This window comes from Cetorhinus maximus, chromosome 5 (assembly GCF_964194155.1).
Source record: "Cetorhinus maximus chromosome 5, sCetMax3.hap1.1, whole genome shotgun sequence".
NCBI classification, from domain to species: Eukaryota; Metazoa; Chordata; class Chondrichthyes; order Lamniformes; family Cetorhinidae; genus Cetorhinus; species Cetorhinus maximus.
The window spans coordinates 2,209,423-2,229,497 of record NC_135883.1 but is presented as its reverse complement, the minus strand read 5'-3'; the positions used below and the strand labels follow the sequence as shown (position 1 = coordinate 2,229,497).

Below are 20,075 nucleotides of genomic sequence, written 5' to 3'. Positions count from 1 at the left end.
GGGGATGCTGAGGAGGTGACCTTGATGGGGTGGCACACAGGAGAACGTTTCTGGCCATGCATACCAAGATGCTGGGTGATGAATTTGCTGATCTGCTGGACAGTCATCTGCCATTGTCAAGGAGCACAGAGGAATCCAGCTCCAGCTTTACAGAACATGTCACAAAGAGCTTGTCCTCTCTCCACAGCCCAAACTCCATCTGCCCGTCATTCTGCAGACCCAAAGGCATTGCCACTGTTGTCCCCCTTACCTATTGCAGGCTTTGAGTGGACAGGCACCCGACTCCTGTGGACACAGCACCAGTCTGCAGCAATTCCAGGAGCCCAATACAAAGGATTTCCTGAAACATTCCGGAGTGCTCCCAGACACTTTGCACTAGGAAGAGTTGTGAAAAATTACCTTTCCTCCAATTTGAGTGCCTGGTCCTTTAAGGACCATCTTGCAGCTTCGTGTCAGATCTTTGAAGAGTGATGAATGACAATATACACAGGACATGTGTCGTCCAAATTTGGAATCCTGGCATCACCTCAGTTGGTTTTGTAATGTCAGGTAGCGCTGATGCAGAACCTGCCAACGCATGCAGGGAATGCACCTGCATGTGCCCTTCTCCATCTGCAACAATGCGTGGGCTGCGTAGGAAGTGGCCAGTGGTACAAGGCACACCACAAAGGTGCGCGAGGCCTCCATGGCGCCCCTGGAACTGGCGCTGTGTAAGGGTATTTCTCGCCCAGGAAATCTGGCTGCAGTTATACAGGACTTCGGCGAGGACACCTCTGAAGAATTGTGAGCAGTTTTTGTCTCTTTACCTAAGGAAGGATATACACGGCTCAGAAGAGGTGCAACCAAATTTGACTACATTGGCAGGGGGCAGGGCTGAGTTATTAAATTAATACTTTGCAACTGTTTTTACCAAGGAGGTAGATGCTGCCCGGGCCATGGTGACAGAGGAGAGAACTCTGTCACTAGAAGCGTTCAAAATTGATGAGGAGAAGGTATTGGATAAACTGCTAGTATTTAAAGTTGACAAGGCACCGGGACCAGATGAGATGCATCCAAGGATATTGAAGGAAGTGAGCGTGGAAATTGCAGGGTCCATAATCTTAGTGTCTTCACTATACTAAGGGGAGGTGCCAGAGGACTGGAGAATTGCAAACATCACATTCTTGTTCAAAAACGATTGTAAGGATAAGCCCAGCAATTACAGACCAGTCAGTTTAACTTTGGAGGTAGGGAAGCTGAGAGAAACAATTATTCAGGATATAATAGTAATGACATGGAAAAATGTGGGTTGATTAGGAAGAGCCAGCATGGATTTCTAAAGAAGAAATTGTTTTTAACTAAAGTTCTGGAATTTTTTGAAGAGGTGACAGAGAAGGTTGATGAGGGTAATGCTGTTGATGTGGTGTATATGGACTTTCAAAAGGCATTTGACACAGTGCCACACAACAGACTTATGAGAGAAGTTATAGCTCATGGAATAAAAGGGACAGTAGCAACATGGATACAAAATTGGCTGAGTAATAGGAAGTAGAGAGTAATGGTCAATGGATGTTTTTTGGGCTGGTGGAAGGTTTGTAGTGGAGTTCCCCAGGGGTTGGTGCTGGGGCCCTTGCTTTTCCTGATATATATTAATGATTTAGACCTTGGTGTGCAGGGGACAATTTCAAAGTTTGTGGATGATACAAAGCTTGGGAGTATTGTGAACTGCGAGGAGGACAGTGTAGAACTTCAAAAGGACATCGACAAGTTGGTGGAGTGGGCAGATAGGTGGCAGCTGAAGTTCAATGCGGAGAAGTTTGAGGTGATGTATTTTAGTAGGAAGAACATGGACAGACAATGGCCGGAATTTTCTGGCCCCGTTGGCGTCGGGCGTCACAGCAGGCGGGAGGGGACAATACGGTGAGAAGGCTAAAAATCGGTTTCACACCGGTGTGAAAGCACAGCGGGATCAGCCAATGGCGGATCATCTACCATGGAGGAAAGCAAATCCCACTGGAGGCCGGTGTAAACCAGCTTTGTGTCCCGCTAATGGGATGCAAATTAAGGCCCAATTGTCCCCGCACGCCACATTTACCATTACACCGGCATGAAAACACGTCAGCCCAGAACAGGTCTGGACAAGGGCAACGTGGCAAAATTTGGGACTTACCATTAGGGCCTTGCTCAGATTGTGGACATCCGGGGAGCAGAAGATGCTGGAGCCCTACAGCTACTGGACCCTGGAGGAACACGTGCATCACATGCTGGGTGGGTTCTCATTGACATGGCTCCGCTGCAAAGCAGCCCTTGGATGGTGGGAGGTCTCTGTTGAAGTCTTGGGTCTGCTTCGGAACATCACAGTCTTGGCCATGGGCTGTTACAGATGATCAGTTGGGGGGGGAGAGGAAGGCGTACCAGTGGGGGGTGAGATTGCGAGGGTGGGCACAGAGGTGCTGAGCGGGTAAGGCTGGGAGGGGGGAAGGAGGGCGTAGGGGGCAGGGGAAGATGTAACAGGGAAGAATGCGGCAAATGGGAAGGTAGGTGTAAGGGAAAGAGTTTGGAGAGGGGAAGGAGTCCGGGCAGGAGGAAGGAGTCAGGGGAAGGAGGGAGTACAGGGGGAGGAGGGAGTACAGGGGGAGGAGGGAGTACAGGGGGAGGAGGGAGTACAGGGGGAGGAGCGAGTATGGGGGGAGGAGGGAGTAGAGGGGGAGGAGGGAGTACAGGGGGAGGAGGGAGTATGGGGGAGGAGGGAGTATGGGGGAGGAGGGAGTACGGGGGAGGAGGGAGTACGGGGGGAGGAGGGAGTACGGGGGGAGGAGGGAGTACGGGGGGAGGAAGGAGTCAGGGGGAGGAGGGAGTATGGGGGAGGAGGGAGTACGGGGGAGGAGGGAGTACGGGGGGAGGAGGGAGTCAGGGGGAGGAGGGAGTATGGGGGAGGAGGGAGTACAGGGGGAGGAGGGAGTACAGGGGGAGGAGGGAGTACAGGGGGAGGAGGGAGTACGGGGGGAGGAGGGAGTACAGGGGGAGGAGGGAGTACGGGGGGAGGAGGGAGTACAGGGGGAGGAGGGAGTACAGGGGGAGGAGGGAGTCAGGGGGAGGAGGGAGTACGGGGGGAGGAGGGAGTCAGGGGGAGGAGGGAGTACAGGGGGAGGAGGGAGTACAGGGGGAGGAGGGAGTCAGGGGGAGGAGGGAGTACAGGGGGAGGAGGGAGTACGGGGGGAGGAGGGAGTATGGGGGGAGGAAGGAGTCAGGGGGAGGAGGGAGTATGGGGGGAGGAGGGAGTACGGGGGAGGAGGGAGTACGGGGGGAGGAGGGAGTATGGGGGAGGAGGGAGTACAGGGGGAGGAGGGAGTCAGGGGGAGGAGGGAGTACAGGGGGAGGAGGGAGTACGGGGGAGGAGGGAGTACGGGGGGAGGAGGGAGTAGAGGGGGAGGAGGGAGTACAGGGGGAGGAGGGAGTACAGGGGGAGGAGGGAGTCAGGGGGAGGAGCGAGTATGGGGGGAGGAAGGAGTCTGGGGGAGGAGGGAGTCAGGGGGAGGAGGGAGTACAGGGGGAGGAGGGAGTATGGGGGAGGAGGGAGTCAGGGGGAGGAGGGAGTACGGGGGGAGGAGGGAGTCAGGGGGAGGAGGGAGTACAGGGGGAGGAGGGAGTATGGGGGGAGGAGGGAGTAGAGGGGGAGGAGGGAGTATGGGGGGAGGAGGGAGTAGAGGGGGAGGAGGGAGTATGGGGGAGGAGGGAGTCCGGGAGGAGGAGGGAGTCAGGGGGAGGAGGGAGTACAGGGGGAGGAGGGAGTCCGGGAGGAGGAGGGAGTCAGGGGGAGGAGGGAGTACAGGGGGAGGAGGGAGTACGGGGGGAGGAGGGAGTACGGGGGGAGGAGGGAGTCAGGGGGAGGAGGGAGTCAGGGGGAGGAGGGAGTCAGGGGGAGGAGGGAGTCAGGGGGAGGAGGGAGTACAGGGGTAGGAGGGAGTACAGGGGGAGGAGGGAGTACAGGGGGAGGAGGGAGTACAGGGGGAGGAGGGAGTACAGGGGGAGGAGGGAGTACAGGGGGAGGAGGGAGTACAGGGGGAGGAGGGAGTACAGGGGGAGGAGGGAGTCAGGGGGAGGAGGGAGTCAGGGGGAGGAGGGAGTCAGGGGGAGGAGGGAGTACAGGGGGAGGAGGGAGTCAGGGGGAGGAGGGAGTACAGGGGGAGGAGGGAGTCAGGGGGAGGAGGGAGTACGGGGGGAGGAGGGAGTATGGGGGGAGGAGGGAGTATGGGGGGAGGAGGGAGTACGGGGGGAGGAGGGAGTATGGGGGGAGGAGGGAGTCCGGGAGGAGGAGGGAGTCAGGGGGAGGAGGGAGTACGGGGGAGGAGGGAGTACAGGGGGAGGAGGGAGTACAGGGGGAGGAGGGAGTACGGGGGGAGGAGGGAGTATGGGGGAGGAGGGAGTACGGGGGGAGGAGGGAGTCAGGGGGAGGAGGGAGTACAGGGGGAGGAGGGAGTACAGGGGGAGGAGGGAGTCAGGGGGAGGAGGGAGTACAGGGGGAGGAGGGAGTACAGGGGGAGGAGGGAGTATGGGGGAGGAGGGAGTCAGGGGGAGGAGGGAGTCCGGGAGGAGGAGGGAGTCAGGGGGAGGAGGGAGTACAGGGGGAGGAGGGAGAATGGGGGAGGAGGGAGTACGGGGGGAGGAGGGAGTCAGGGGGAGGAGGGAGTACGGGGGGAGGAGGGAGTATGGGGGAGGAGGGAGTATGGGGGAGGAGGGAGTCCGGGAGGAGGAGGGAGTATGGGGGAGGAGGGAGTATGGGGGAGGAGGGAGTCAGGGGGAGGAGGGAGTATGGGGGAGGAGGGAGTATGGGGGAGGAGGGAGTCCGGGAGGAGGAGGGAGTCAGGGGGAGGAGGGAGTACAGGGGGAGGAGGGAGAATGGGGGAGGAGGGAGTACGGGGGGAGGAGGGAGTCAGGGGGAGGAGGAGTACGGGGGGAGGAGGGAGTACAGGGGGAGGAGGGAGTCAGGGGGAGGAGGGAGTACAGGGGGAGGAGGGAGTACAGGGGGAGGAGGGAGTATGGGGGAGGAGGGAGTCAGGGGGAGGAGGGAGTCCGGGAGGAGGAGGGAGTCAGGGGGAGGAGGGAGTACGGGGGGAGGAGGGAGTATGGGGGAGGAGGGAGTCAGGGGGAGGAGGGAGTCAGGGGGAGGAGGGAGTACGGGGGGAGGAGGGAGTATGGGGGAGGAGGGAGTCAGGGGGAGGAGGGAGTATGGGGGAGGAGGGAGTATGGGGGAGGAGGGAGTCCGGGAGGAGGAGGGAGTCAGGGGGAGGAGGGAGTACAGGGGGAGGAGGGAGAATGGGGGTGAGGAGGGGGTAAGGGTGCAGGAGGGAGTCAGGGGGAGGAGGGAGTATGGGGGAGGAGGGAGTATGGGGGAGGAGGGAGTACAGGGGGAGGAGGGAATACGGGGGGAGGAGGGAGTATGGGGGAGGAGGGAGTATGGGGGAGGAGGGAGTACAGGGGGAGGAGGGAGTATGGGGGAGGAGGGAGTATGGGGGAGGAGGGAGTACAGGGGGAGGAGGGAGTACGGGGGAGGAGGGAGTACGGGGGGAGGAGGGAGTATGGGGGAGGAGGGAGTATGGGGGAGGAGGGAGTCAGGGGGAGGAGGGAGTACGGGGGGAGGAGGGAGTCAGGGGGAGGAGGGAGTACGGGGGGAGGAGGGAGTCAGGGGGAGGAGGGAGTACGGGGGGAGGAGGGAGTACAGGGGGAGGAGGGAGTACGGGGGGAGGAGGGAGTATGGGGGAGGAGGGAGTCAGGGGGAGGAGGGAGTACAGGGGGAGGAAGGAGTCTGGGAAGAGGAGGGAGTATGGGGCGAGGAGGGGGTAAGGGTGCAGGAGGGAGTATGGGTGGAGGAGAATGTAAGATGGGGGATGTCCAGATGAACATGAAGGGGAGGGATCTGTGGAGTCAAAGGTTGCCTCCTGGGGATCAAACTGAGGGTGGGCATGGTGAGTATGACAGGGGACAGATTGAGCTGGATGTGTGGGGGCTGAGGCTCGGGGGTAACAGTAGAAGGGATGGCGAGGGTTGTTGATGGGGATGCAGAAGCAGACTCGGACCCCGGGGTTTGGAAGGAGGAAGTAGGGAAGGGGGATGGAATGTGGATGGGGTGAGATTCTCAGGAAGGTAGGGAACGTGCATGTTCACCTGGACATCCTGGAAAGATAAGGGTTTGGGTTGGTATGTGACAGTGAGGAAGTGGAAGGTGATGCCAGGGGGGTCAACAGTGATGGGGGAAAGGAAAGGGTGACTGGAGGAGGGGAAGGACAGGGGAGCGCATGAGAAACTTGACTATGACCATGTTTTTTAAATCAAAAGTGAAGAGAGCCTCATCTTGGATGGATGCAGGTGCTGTATGGGAGTGTGGTCAGTGGGTGGGCGGAGACACAGGTCGGCTCAGATGGACAACTGAAAGTGAACCCCAGCAGGCAGTGGTGAAGATGCTCAGGACATTGGGATGAGTGTGGTGGGTGAAGGCTCCGTGTGTGTGGGAGAGTGCCCGCACACGTCTCCGAAAGGCCCTGCCACACAAACGCTTCTCCCTCCAGAATCACTGGTGGTCCAGCTGTGTGCAGCTGAACTGCTGGTGGGGTGGGGGGGGTGGTGGGAGGGGTGGTTGGGGGGGTGGCGGGGATACGGGGGGAGAACTCGCGAAACCTGTCGATGAAGCTGAGAGACACCATTACACACTATTCAGTGAAAGTGAATATATTTTCAGACTGTAAAGTGACAAAATGTGTTCACCTGTGCAAACATCTGTGATCAGAGTTTCTTAACTTTTCTAGACCTACCACTTCTTCTAGGTGCTGCCCTGACATCCGCAGCAGGGGTGGAGACAGCCTGTGCAATGGTTGGCCCTGTTGCCTCTGATGACTTTGGTGTATGTCCCCTGGAGACCCGAGGCCTTGAGGGCCCCGGCTTGCTTTGGCTGTCCTCCTGTGGGCCAGCGACTCCCTCTGCAGTGACAGAGGATGAGGTTGAGGGGGTCACAGGCAAAGGGGATTCGGAAGGAGAGGACAGGGTGAGATTCCTGAGTGGGTGACCCAGGGGTGTCCAGCTGCCGCTCCTCCTCCCTTCGGGTGCCCGGGGTCCCCGGCCTGACTCCTTGAGGGGAAGGAGCAGCTGGAGGGATGTCGAGGTGCCCTGTCTCCCTCTCGCGTTGCCACTATAGGAACTCACCCATGGCTACCGCGATGCAGTACAGGGCTGCATGCATCTCCACGTTGTGCTGGACCAGGGTCTCCAAGGCATCCTCCATCCTCCCCATGGAGACCTCTATACATGCACATGTGGGCACCACTTCAGAGAACAGACTGACGCACTCCTCTGACTCACAAGCCACCCTATGACAGCTTCCAACAGTTCTCCATGATGTTCCCCTATCTTTTGCTGACTCTCCATGATGATTTGGAAGGCTGAATCCAGAGGCTCGTCATCTGACTTGGGCCTGACAGATCCTCTGAGTGCTGGGGAGCTCAGCTGAACCCACCTCCTCCTGCTGCGGACTCGTGTTGATCACCAGATTATGAACCCGAGTCATGAGGTGTGTGTCTCTGCGCTGGTGGAGGGTGTGGGTAAGCGCTGTGACGGGTCTTCCAGGCTGCTTATTTCCAGCTCTTCAATGGAGGAGGTGTCCTCTTGGCTGGAGGTGAGGATGTGGATGGAACTGAGGGGCTGGCTGGCTGAGGGTGTCGGTCACTTGGCAGAGCTCCCTGTGAACCAAAGTAGAGAGAATTAGTGCCTGGCAGCAGAGTCAAAAGCAGGAGAGAGAGCACTCACAGTTGGTTTTAGAGAGGGATGATGTGGTGCAGGATCCCCATTTGGGTGTTCGCTGCTGACCTCACTGTCACCTCAGGCATGGTAAACGCCCTCATCAGTCAGCGCAATGGCCCACTCCTCAAAGTGAGTGAGGGGCCTAACGTGGGCCACTCCACTCCAGTCTGGGACCTCTCACTGTTGTTGTGAGCCAGCTTCTCCTGCATGGAAACAGATGGAGAGAGTGTGAGCAGGACACATGGCCCTGAGTGGAATGTTTGTGTGGTGAGTGGAGCCATGGATGAGATGAGGACATGAACTTGAGAGGATATGAGCCTGATGGAGATGTGAGGGGTGTGTGTGAGTTAGTGGTGGTGTCCCTTGAGGTGTGAGATCCCTGTGGGTGTGTGATGGGTTTGTGAGTGTGTGAGTTGTGAGTGATGAGGTGGTTGACTTACCCTGGGGAACGGATGAGATCATTCATCCTCTCCCTGCACTGGATGGCTGACCTGCCCTGCACTTTGATGGTGCTGACCACTGCTGCCTACGCCTCCCAGCCAGATTGGTGGACCCCCTGTGGCCAGAGCAGGGGGAGAGGGCATTGAGGAGGCCTTCCACTGCACCCAGCAGGTGCCCCAGAGAGACATCACTAAATTTGGGGGCTGTCGTTTTCTTCGCTTTCGGGGCCATCTGATGCCTGGTGTCGTCCTGGTCCGTAGACATGAAGTAGGCTGTGCTCTGATGTGCTTTAAATATGGTGCCCAGAGCGAGGAAGCACTGAGGCCATGGCATGGCGGGCAAATCCACGCCCACCTGCCTGCGATCCGGCGTGTTTCCCGTGAATGCGTTATTAACGAGGCAGGACACCCCGGGAATGGGACAACATGGCGCAAAAAGCAACCATTGCAGCTAGCAAAGGGTAAAAAGCCTTTTTCCTCACCCACTATCGCACTTTGTGCGAATCTGGGATAATTCCACCCAGTGAAAAATAAGGGGTACAATTCTTAAGGGGATGCAGGAGCAGAGGGACCTGGATGCATATGCTCATAGGACATTGAAGGTGGCAGGACAGTTGGAGAGAGCAGTTAATAAAGCATACCAACATACGAACATACGAAATAGAAGCAGGAGTAGGCCATTCAGCCCCTCGAGTCTGCTCAGCCATTCATTAAGATCATGGCTGGTCTATTTGTGTTTCGAGTTTCACATTCCAGTCTACCCCCAACAACCTTTAATTCCTTTGCCTAACAAGAATCTATCTACCACCGCCTTAAAAATACTCAGTGACCCCGCCTCCCCTGCCTTCTGTGGCAGAGAGTTCCAAACTCGTGCAGCCCTCAGAGAAAATATTTCTCCTCATCTCTGTCCTAAAAAGACAATCCCTAATTTTAAAACCGTGCCCCCTAGTTCTGGACTCACCCACAAGAGGAAACATCCTTTCCACATCCACCTTGTCAAGACCGTTCAGAATCTTGTAAACTTCAATCAAATCACCCCTCACTCTTCTAAACTCCAGTGGAAACAAGCCCAGTCTGTCTAACCTTTCTGCATGATACAACCCGATCATTCCAGATATCAATCTAGTAAACCTCCTCTGAACCGCCTCCAATGCATTTCCATCCTTCATTAAATAAGGAGACCAAACTGTACACAGTATTCGAGATGTGGTCTCACCAATGCCCTGTATAACTGAAGCATAACATCCTTACTTTTACATTTAATTCCTCTTGTAATAAAGGACAGCATTCCATTAGCCTTCTTAATTACCTGCGGACCTGCACTAGAACATCTAGATCCTTCTGCAGCTAGGAATTCAGCAGCTGTTCTCCGTTTAAGTAATACTCTGCTTTTTTATTCTTTCTGCCAAAGTGAACAACTCCACATATTCCCATATTATCCTCCACCTGCCAGATTTATCCCCACTCACTCAACCTATCTATATAGGTCTGCAACCTCCTTATCTCTTCTTCACAACATACTTTCCTACCTATCTTTGTGTCATCTGCAAATTTAACTACCATTCCTTCACCCCCCTCATCTAAATCATTGATATAAATTGTAAAAAGTTGAGGCCCCAGTCCAGACCCCTGCGGGACTCCAGTCATCACATTCTGCCAATCAAAAAAAGACCCATTTATGCACACTCTCTGTTTTTTGCCAGCCAGCCAATCTTCTAACCACGCTAATATGTTACCCCTACACCATGAGCTTTTATTTTCCACAATAACCTTTGATGTGGCACCTTATCAAATGCCTTCTGGAAATCCAAGTGCAGCACGTCTATAGATTCCCCTTTATCAACGGCGCATGTCACAGCTTCAAAGAACTCCAATAAATTGGTTAAACATGATTTCCCTTTCACAAAATCATGCTTGCTCTTCCCGATTACCTTGAGTTTCTCTAAGTCCATAGTTATAACCTACTTGATGATCGATTGTAACACCTTCCCCATGACAGACGTCAAGCTAACTGGCCTATAGTTCCCTGATTTCTGTCTCCCTTCCTTCTTGAATAGAAGGGTTATATTTGCTACTTTCCAGTCTGATGGAACTTTTCCAGAATTTAGAGCATTTTGAAAAATTAACACCAACACATCTACTATTTCATTAGCTGCCTTTTTAAGACCCTAGGATGAAATCCATCAGGACCCGGACACTTGTCAGCCCACAGCTCCACCACTTTGCTCAGTACCACTTCCCTAGTGATTGTAATTTCACCAAGTTTCCCTCTCCTTTCCACCTCCTGATTTATAGCTATCACTGGAGTAGTTTTTGTATCCTCTATAGTGAAGACAGAAGGAAAATATTTGTTCATTTCATCCGCGAATTCCTTATTATCAACTATTAACTACCCATTGTCACTCTCTAGAGGACCAACACTCACTTTACTTACTCTTTTCCTTTGTAAATACTTCTTGCTATCTGTTTTTACATTTTTAGCTAGCTTTCTCTCATACTCTAATTTCTTACTCCTGATTAACCTTTTAGTCATTCTCTGCCATTCTTTATAATCTGACCAATCATCTGACCTGCCACTCATCTTTGTGCAGTTATATGCTTTTTCCTGAAGTTTGATGCTTTCGTTAACTTCTTTAGTTAACCACGGATGGTGGATCCTCCCCTTAGAATTTTTCTTCATAGTGGGAATATACTTATTCTGAATATTCTGAAATGTCCCCTTAAATGTCTGCCACTGATTCTCTATTGATCTATCCTCTAGCCTAGTATGCCAGTTGACTTCAGCTAGCTCAACTTTCATCCCCACATAGTTGCCCTTAGTTAAGTTTAAAATACTAGTCTTAGACCCACTCTTTTTCCTTTCAAATTGATGTAAAATTCAATCATATTGTGGTCACTGCTACCTAGGGGTGCCTTCACTCTGAACTCATTAATTAATCCTGGTCACATTACACAACACCAAGTCTAATATAACCTGCTCTCTGGCTGGTTTCAGAATATGCTGCCCTAATAAACTATCTTGAAAGCATTCTACAACCTCCTCAAACAGGCTACCACTGCCAGTCTGATTTTTTGAGTTTATATGTAGATTAACTTCACCCACGATGATTGCCATCTCTTTATAACAAGCACCCAATATTTCTTTTTGTATACTTTGTCCTAAATTGTGGTTACTGTTAGGGGCCCTGTAGACCACTCCCACGAATCACAGAATCACAGAATTGTTACGATGTAGAAGGAGGCCATTCGGCCCATCATGTCTGCACCGGCTCTCTGAGCATTTTAACTTAGTGCCAATCTCCTGCCTTTTCCCCATAACCCTGCACATTGTTTTTATTTAAATAATCATCCAATGCCCCCTTGAATGTCTCTATTGAACCTGCCTCTACCACACTTCCAGGCAGTGCATTCCAAACCCTAACTACTCGCTGCGTGAAAAAGTTTTTTCTCACCTCGCAGGGAAAACAGTCCTAGCTTCTCCAATCTTTCCTCATAACTGAAGTGTCTCATCCCTGGAATCATTCTTGTAAACCTCTTCTGCAATCTCTCCAATGCGTTCACATCCTTCCTATAGTGTGGCGCCCAGAACTGTACACAATACTCCAGCTGAGGTCTAACCAGTGTCTTATATAAGTTCATCAAACCCTCCCTGCTCTTGTACTCAATGCCCCTATTAATGAAGCCTAGAATACTGTATACTTTATTAACAGCTCTCTCTACCTGTCCTGCCATCTTTAATGACTTATGTACATATACACCCAGATCTCTCTGCTCCTGCACACCCTTTAGAAAAGTATCCTTTATTTTATACTCTTTCCATGTTCTTTGTACCAAAGTGTATCACCTCACAATTGTCCACATTGAACTCCATCTGCTACCTATGTGCCCACCCCACCAATGTAGAGTGACTTCTTTCCCCAACTATTCCTCATCTCCCCCAAAACCGATTCTACACCTTATCTCCTGAACCAAAGTATTCTCTATTGCGCCAATGCCATCCTTGATCAATAGTGTTACCCCTCCACCTTTACCTAGCTTCCTATTCTTCTTGAATATCATATACCCTTCAACTGTCATCCTGCAGTCATGTCTCTGTAATGGCTATCAGATCATATTTATTTACTTCAATGTGCGCTAACAATTCATTTACTTTGTTCTGAATGCTACGTGAATTCAGATACAGAGCATTTAGTTTCCTCTTTTTGTTATCTTTGTAACATCTAGTTTTAACTATTGGTGTATTCTTAGGTTTTATCTCTCTGTCCCTTCCTGCTATTCTATGACCTTCATTTTCCATATGACTATTGTGGTTTCCTGCCTTGATTCTACCCTTTGATTTTCCACATCTACCCAAGCCTGATCCCTCACCCCCACCTTGTTTACTTGAAAATCCTCTCTACTTCCCTAGTTATGCAGCTCGCTAGATCACTGGTCCCAGCATGGTTCAGGTGTAGACAGTCCCAATGGTACAGCCCCCACTGTCCCCAGTACTGGTGCCAGTGCCCCACAAATCGGACCCCACTTCTCCCACACCAGTCTTTGACCCAGGCATTCATCTTTCTAATCTTATTTGCCTTAAGACAATTTGCACGTGGCTCAGGAAGTAATCCAGGGATTAGAGTCATAGAGGTCTTCAGCACAGAAAAAGGCCCTTTGGTCCATCGAGTCTGCGCCGGTCAAACAAGTACCTAACTATTCTAATCCCATTTTCCAGCACTAGGCCCATAGCCTTGTATGCCATGGCATCGCAAGTGCACATCCAAATACTTCTTAAATGTTATGAGGGTTTCTGCCTCTACCACCCTTTCAGGCAGTGAGTTACAGATTCCCACCACTCTCTGGGTGAAAAAATTCTTCCTCACATCCCCTCTAAACCTCCTGCCCCTTACCTTAAATCTATGCCCCCTGGTTATTGATCCCTCCACCAAGGGGAAAAGTTCCTTCCTGTCTACACTATCTATGCCCCTCATAATTTTATACACCTCAATCATGTCCCCCCTCAATCTCCTCTGCTCCAGGGAAAATAACCCCAGCTTTTCCAATCTCTCCTCATAACTAAAACTCTCCAGCCCAGGCAACATCCTGGTAAATCTCCTCTGCACTCTCTCTAGTGCAATCACATCCTTCCTATAATGCGGATTCCAGAACTGCGCACAATACTCTAGCTGTGACCTAACCAGCGTTTTATACAGTTCCAGCATAACCTCCCTGCTCTTATATTCTATGCCTTGGCTAATAAAGGCAAGTATCCCATATGCCTTCTTAACCACCTCATCTACCTGTCCCGCTACCTTAAGGGACCGGTGAACGTGCACACCAAGGTCCATCTGAACCTCGGTATTTCCCAGGGTCCTACCATTCATCGTGTATTCCCGTGCCTTGTTTGTCCTGCCCAAGTGCATCACCTCACGCTTATCTGGATTAAATTCAATTTGAGCACTGATCAGCCCTTCTGACCAGCCCATCTATATCCTCCTGTAATCTAAGGCTATCCTCCTCACTATTTACCACCCCACCAATTTTCATGTCATCCGTGAACTCACTGATCAACCCTCCTACATTCAAGTCTAAATTGCTTATATATACCACAAACAACAAAGGACCCAACACCGATCCCTGTGGAACCCCACTGGACACAGGCATCCAGTCACAAAAACACCCCTCGACCATCACCCTCTGCTTCCTGCCACTCAGCCAATTCTGGATCTAATTTGCCAAATTGCCTTGGATCCCATGGGCTCTTACCTTCGCTATCAGTCTCCCATGCAGGACCTTATCAAAAGCCTTGCTGAAGTCCAAGTAGACTTCACCTAGGCTATACACCTGGTCACCTCTTTGAACAATTCAATCAAACTGGTCAGACATAAGCTCCCCTTAACAAAACCACGCTGACTGTGCTTGATTAATCCCTGCCTCTCCAAGTGTAGATTAATTCTGTCCCTCAGAATTGCTTCCAATAGTTTCCCTACCACTGAGGTTAGACTGACTGGCCTGTAGTTCCCTGGTTTATCCCTTCCTCCCTTTTTGAATAACGGTACCACTTTGGCTGTCCTCCAGTCCTCTGGCACCTCTCCTGTGGCCAGAGAGGTACTGAAAATTATTGCCAGCGCCGCTGCTATCTCCTCCCTTGCCTCACTCAACAGCCTGAGATACATTTCATCCAGGCCTAGAGATTTATCTACTTTTAAGCCTGCCAGACCACTTAGAACCTCCTCCCTTTCTATACTAATTCCTTTAATTATATCACAGTCCTTCTGCCTGATTTCCATACCCATGACGTCCCTCTCACTTGTGAACACTGACACAAAGTATTCATTTAGAACCCTACCTACGTCTTCCGGCTCCACACACAAATTACCACTATGGTCCTTAATGGGCCCTACTCTTTCCTTTGAGGTTCTTTGCGATTATTGCCTTTGAGGTTCTGCTTCTTAATTTGGTGCCTAGCTCCTCATACTGACTATGCAGAACCTCCTTCCTTGTCCTGCATATGTCATTGGTACCTACATGGACCAAGACAACCTCCCCCTCCCACTGCAAGTTCCTCTCCAGCCCTCAGCAGATGTCCTGAACACTGGCATCGGGTAGGCAACGCAGCCTTCTGGACTCTTGCTCTTTGCTGCAGAGAGCAGTGTCAATCCCCCTCACTATACTATCCCCTTCTACCACCACATTCATGTTTGCTCCCCAATGCTTGAACGGCTTCCTGTACCATGGTGCCATGACCAGCCTGCTCATCCACCATGCAGACCTCGCTTTCGTCCACACAGGTTGCGAGTACCTCCAGCCTGTTTGACAATTGCAAAGTCTGAGACTCCTCCACTACTGTCTGCTCAGTCCCATTACCTGCCTCACTCACAGTCACATCCTCCTGTCCCTCACTACTGACCAAAACAGATGACCCCATTCTAAGAAGTATGACCGTCTTCTGGAACAAAGTGTCCAGGTATTTCTCCCACTCCCTTATGTTGCGCAGTGTCTGCATTTCAGCTTCCAGGTCAATAATCCTGATCCAGAATTCCTCTAGCTGCTTGCTTTCTGCAGATGTCCTTTAGGGAAGGAAATCTGCCATCCTTACCTGGTCTGGCCTCCAGACCCACAGCAACGTGGTTGACTCTTAAATGTGCCCCCTAAACAGGGCAATTAGGGATGGGTAATAAATGCTGGCCTTGTCAGCGATGCCCACATCCCATGAACCAATATAAAAAAAAGATGTGTTTGTCCTGGATTGTTTTGGTGTCCAAAAGTGCCCAGACTCCACAGTTGCAACATAACACCTGTCCTGCCATTGTTACTTATGTTACTTAGGTAACTTAATTTAATTATATACTTAATTAGCTTATAGCACATCTTTTTCCCACGTGCACTAAATTCCCACATGAACCTAATTCGCTACTTACTCAGTCTCCGACTCACTCCAGTGTAGTTGCCTATCTCCTCGCCTGCCCTTACTGATCCTTGGCTTTATTAATAGGGTCATACAGTACAAGTGCAAGGAGATTACGCTGAACTTATATAAGACACTAGTTAGACTTCAGCTGGAGTATTGTGTACAGTTCCGGGCACCACACTATGGAAAAGATGTGAATGCATTGGAGAGAGTGCAGAAGAGGTTTACAAGAATGGTTCCAGAGACGACAAACTTCAGTTGTGAAGATAGATTGGAGAGGTTGGGACTGGTCTCCTTGGAGAGGAGAAGGCTAAGAGGAGATTTGATAGAGGTGTTCAAAATCATGATAGGGGAGAAACTGTTTGTGCCTGTAAGAAGATAGAGAACAAGAGGGCAAGATTTAAAGTGATTTGCAAAAGAAACAAATGTGATGTGAGAAAATATTTTTTTACACAGTGAGTGGTTCGAGTCTGGAATGCACTGTCTGGAAGGGTGGTGGAGGCAGGTTCAATCAAGGCCTTCAAGAGGGCATTGGATGATTATTTGAATAGAAATAATGTGCAGGGTTATGGGGAAAAGGCAGGAGAATGGCACTAAGTCATACTGCTCGTTTGGTGAGCCAGTGCAGGCACAATGGGCTGAATGGCCTCCCTCCCACCATAACAACTCTGTGGTTCCTGGGATGATAGGGCTGTCCTATCAGGAGAGATTGAGAAGAATGAGCCTTTATTCGCTGGAGTTTGAATGAATGAAGCGTGATTTTATTGAGATGTAGATAATCCTTAGAGTACTTGGCAGGGTAGATACTGAGGGGCTTTTCTCCTAGCTGAAGATTCTAGAGCTAGGAGGCACAATCTCAGGATAAGACCATAAGACATAGGAGCAGAAATTAGGCCATTCGGCCCAACGAGTCTGCTCCGCCATTCAATCATTGCTGATAAGTTTCTCAATCCCATCCTCCCGCCTTCTCCCCGTAACCTTTGATCCCCTTACCAATCAAGAACCTATCTATCTCGGTCTTAAATACACTCAATGACCTGGCCTCCACAGCCTTCTGTGGCAATGAATTCCATTGATTCACCACTCTCTGGCTAGAGAAGTTTCTCCTCATCTCTGTTCTAAAAGGTCTTCCCTTTACTCTGATGCTGTGCCCTCGGGCCCTAGTCTCTCCTACTAATGGAAACATCTTCCCCACGTCCACTCTATCCAGGCCTTTCAGTATTCTGTAAGTTTCAATCAGATCCCCCCTCATCCTTCTAAACTCCATCGAGTATAGACCCAGAGTCCACAAACGTTCCTCATATGTTAAGCTTTTCATTCCTGGGATCGTTCTCGTGAACCTTCTCTGGACCCTCTCCAGGGCCAGAACATCCTTCCTGAGATACAGGGCCCAAAATTGCTCACAATAATAAGGGGTCAGTCATTTAGGACTGAGGTGAGGAAAAATTCCTTCACTCAAAGGATTGTGAAAATTTGGAATTCTCTACCCCAGACAGCAATGGATGCTCAGTCAATAAGTATATTCAAGGCTGATACTGATAAAATGTTTGGGCACTAAGGACAGGAATTTCCTGTCGGCGAGCGGGGGCAAGGCCCGCTCGCTGACGCATAAAATAACGCACTGTGATGTCGGGCAGAACTCCCGATGTCACCGCGCCCCATTTAAATTTTCAGGAATTTTCAGCTGTGCAGTCGCCGAGCCGTCAATGGCCAATTGAGGCCATTGACAGAGTCATTTAAGTAATTGATGGACCTGCCCGTCCAACCTTAAGGTTGGCGGGCAGGCCGGGAGCCCTCGCAGGAACTAGGAAAAGCATTAAACCTCATCCACGGGCGGGATCAGATTTCATGTAGGTTTTAAAATATTTAATTAAAGTGTTTTTAAAAGTTATGGACATGTCCCAACTCTTGTGACAGTGTCACATGAAGGAATATGTCAGGGGATTTTTTTTCTCTATTTTTAATATTTTTACAGTAGAGCCGATCTCCCTGAGGCAGCACTTAGCCTCAGGGAGACGAGTGCGCTCTTTTGTGTGAATTCGCGAAAGAGCGCACTCTCAGGTTTAGGGATTCCCCCACTGCCCGCATAGGGAGCGCACAGCGCTTTCGTGTGGACGTCACGCTGGGCGGGCCTTAATTGGCCCACCCACGTAAAATAGTGGCGATCGGAGGTGTGCCTCCAAGTGCCCACTCTTCAACTTCCCCACCACTGACGGAGGGGAAAATTCTGCCCTAAGAGAATCAAAGGTAATGCAAATAGAGCAGGAAAGTGAAGTCGATGTAGAAGTTCAACTATGATCTTAATGAATGGCAGAGCAGGCTCAAGGATCGCTTTGGTCTACTCCTGCTCTTATTTCATATATTCTTAGGATATTTTATATCCACACTGAAAATTGATCCATGGTTCCAAACAAGTACCAAAATAACAATACCTGCTTTGGCTCAGTAACATTCAGTTAGCTCTTATGAAGCTGACTCATTCATTACTCTGAAAAACTCGGATCAGCATCCAGGATGGGGAAGAATGCAGATCCCAAAGTCTTGGTTGCCGACTAACCTACAAACACATCTGTCAGCAGGATTGCTTTCAACTTATTTCCAAAATTTCTGTTTATTCCTAAGTGCATAGTCAAACTCAGATATACTTTGCAATTGTAAATTGTAAATTTTGCCAGAATTAGGTAGGTACTTACATTTATTCCATCCACTGTATAAAGTTTTCTCACACTGTACTGCATGAGCTCAGAGATTTCATCGAGAAAACTTCGGAAACTGTGTGTATTTCTCTTGTGGAGGACAATTGAGTGATGAATGCTGACATTCCCATTTTTAATGAGCATTATTTTTTTATGCGCCATTTGAGTACGATCCACGTGAGTGTATTCCTGCTTTGCTCTCTGTGTGGTATGTCGCCGGGCACTCATTGGTTTATTGTTCTGCCATGTAACTTTCCCAGCTGGGATTGGCTTAACATGCTTTTTATGAGAACAAATATATGAGCCTCCATCTTCCAGCTGCTCCAGACTGTTGATGTTGTGAACTCCATGAGGGGTTGTTATTGTCCTCACGGCAAATGGAAGTGAAATCTTCTGGGTGAGGTCATCCAAGAGGGCATCAAAGGTCTTGAAGGCCCGTTTGTTTACAGTCATTTTCACTCCAGTGAGCTGAGGTTCTCCACTCTTGTAGAAGGTTATTTTCTTTGCTGGAGTTACTTCAGTGAGGTTGGTGGCCCTGGTTGCTGAAGACAGAGGCTGCTCAAGGTTGAATGGATAAAAAGCAGAAGAATAACTCAGAGAAGCTTTGTTCATGTCGATCTGTTAGATAAACCCAAAAACAGAAACAGTGTTACATCTCTTAGATAAAAACAAATTTTACATCTCTTAGATCTTAATTCAAATGAATTCACTTTCTGTACATCCCAGCTTTACTGGCAGATTATGCCTGAATTTTTCTCCCCTTTTCTTCAACAGTAATAACTCACGCTAGGACCAGCAGTCATTCAGTAATTTGCTCCAATGGCAATTGTTTAGACATGAACCGTGATTTTGTGGGCTGAGTTTTCCTGGCCCATGGTGGCAGGCTTGGAGGCGGAGGGAAAATTAGGGGGGGCTGCATCTGGACAGCTCCCTTAAGCATTCCTGGCTGCCTGGGAACTTTCCCAGGGGCATCTATGAATAGGATCACTGGCTGGTAGCCAATTAAGATGGCTAAGGCCTCAATTGGGGCAAGCGTAAGGTCCCGCTGGCATTTTGCCAGCATGTAGCAGACCCCACTCTGAGCAGAGGTCACCAGCTCAACCAATGCACCAATTGGAATGGTCATTGGAGCCAAAGACCCCAATGATAGGGCCGCAAGCATGAAAGGAACAAATTCCATCTCAAACAATTCCTCTAGGAGGGTTTTTCCTCCACTCTGAGGGGTTGGCTGGCTTTGGTCCTCATAATTTTTGATTTGGATCCACACCTCCAACTGGCGCCTCCATGTTTGGGCACCCCTGAGATCTGCTACCTGCCCCAGCAGTGCCCACCTCTCCTGGTGGGGCTGTCAAGGGTCCAGGTCTGCTATCCCTCTGACTGTGCCGTCTGCATCGGAAGCCCATCCATTGCCCTTAATTATATGATGAATGTTGAGGTAACCAATTAGGAGGCTACCTCTGGGAAATTTGCAGAGTCAGTCAAGCTGCTTTCAAGTGCAGGCTTGGGACCCCATTTTGTCCCCCACATCAAGGTCCTGAAGCTCATGGGAAAACCCATCCCAGTGTGACAATAGATTATTTGGATCATGGGTATACAGGGAGCGTCATGCCCAACATGCAATGCTATGATTGCTGGATGCTCAGTCATGTGCACCTCCTTGCAGTGCTCACCGGAGAATAAATTAGAATTAGATTCATGATCATAAAGGTTGTGGATTGTCATAAAAACCCAAGCGATTCAATACTTTTCTACAAGGAGGGGAACCTGCCACTATTCTGA

At 50.5% G+C, this 20,075-nt stretch overlaps 1 protein-coding gene across 1 annotated transcript in view; it reads right to left on the bottom strand.

Annotated features, from left to right (window-relative positions):
- Nucleotides 1-20,075, bottom strand: part of rp1l1a (rp1 like 1a) — a 46,786-nt gene that overhangs the window by 23,659 nt on the left and 3,052 nt on the right. Inside the window, exon 2 of the mRNA XM_078541393.1 lies at nt 18,294-18,914. Coding sequence (XP_078397519.1) covers nt 18,294-18,908 — 615 coding nt within the window. The 5' untranslated portion in view covers nt 18,909-18,914. The remainder of the gene's footprint in view (nt 1-18,293; nt 18,915-20,075) is intronic.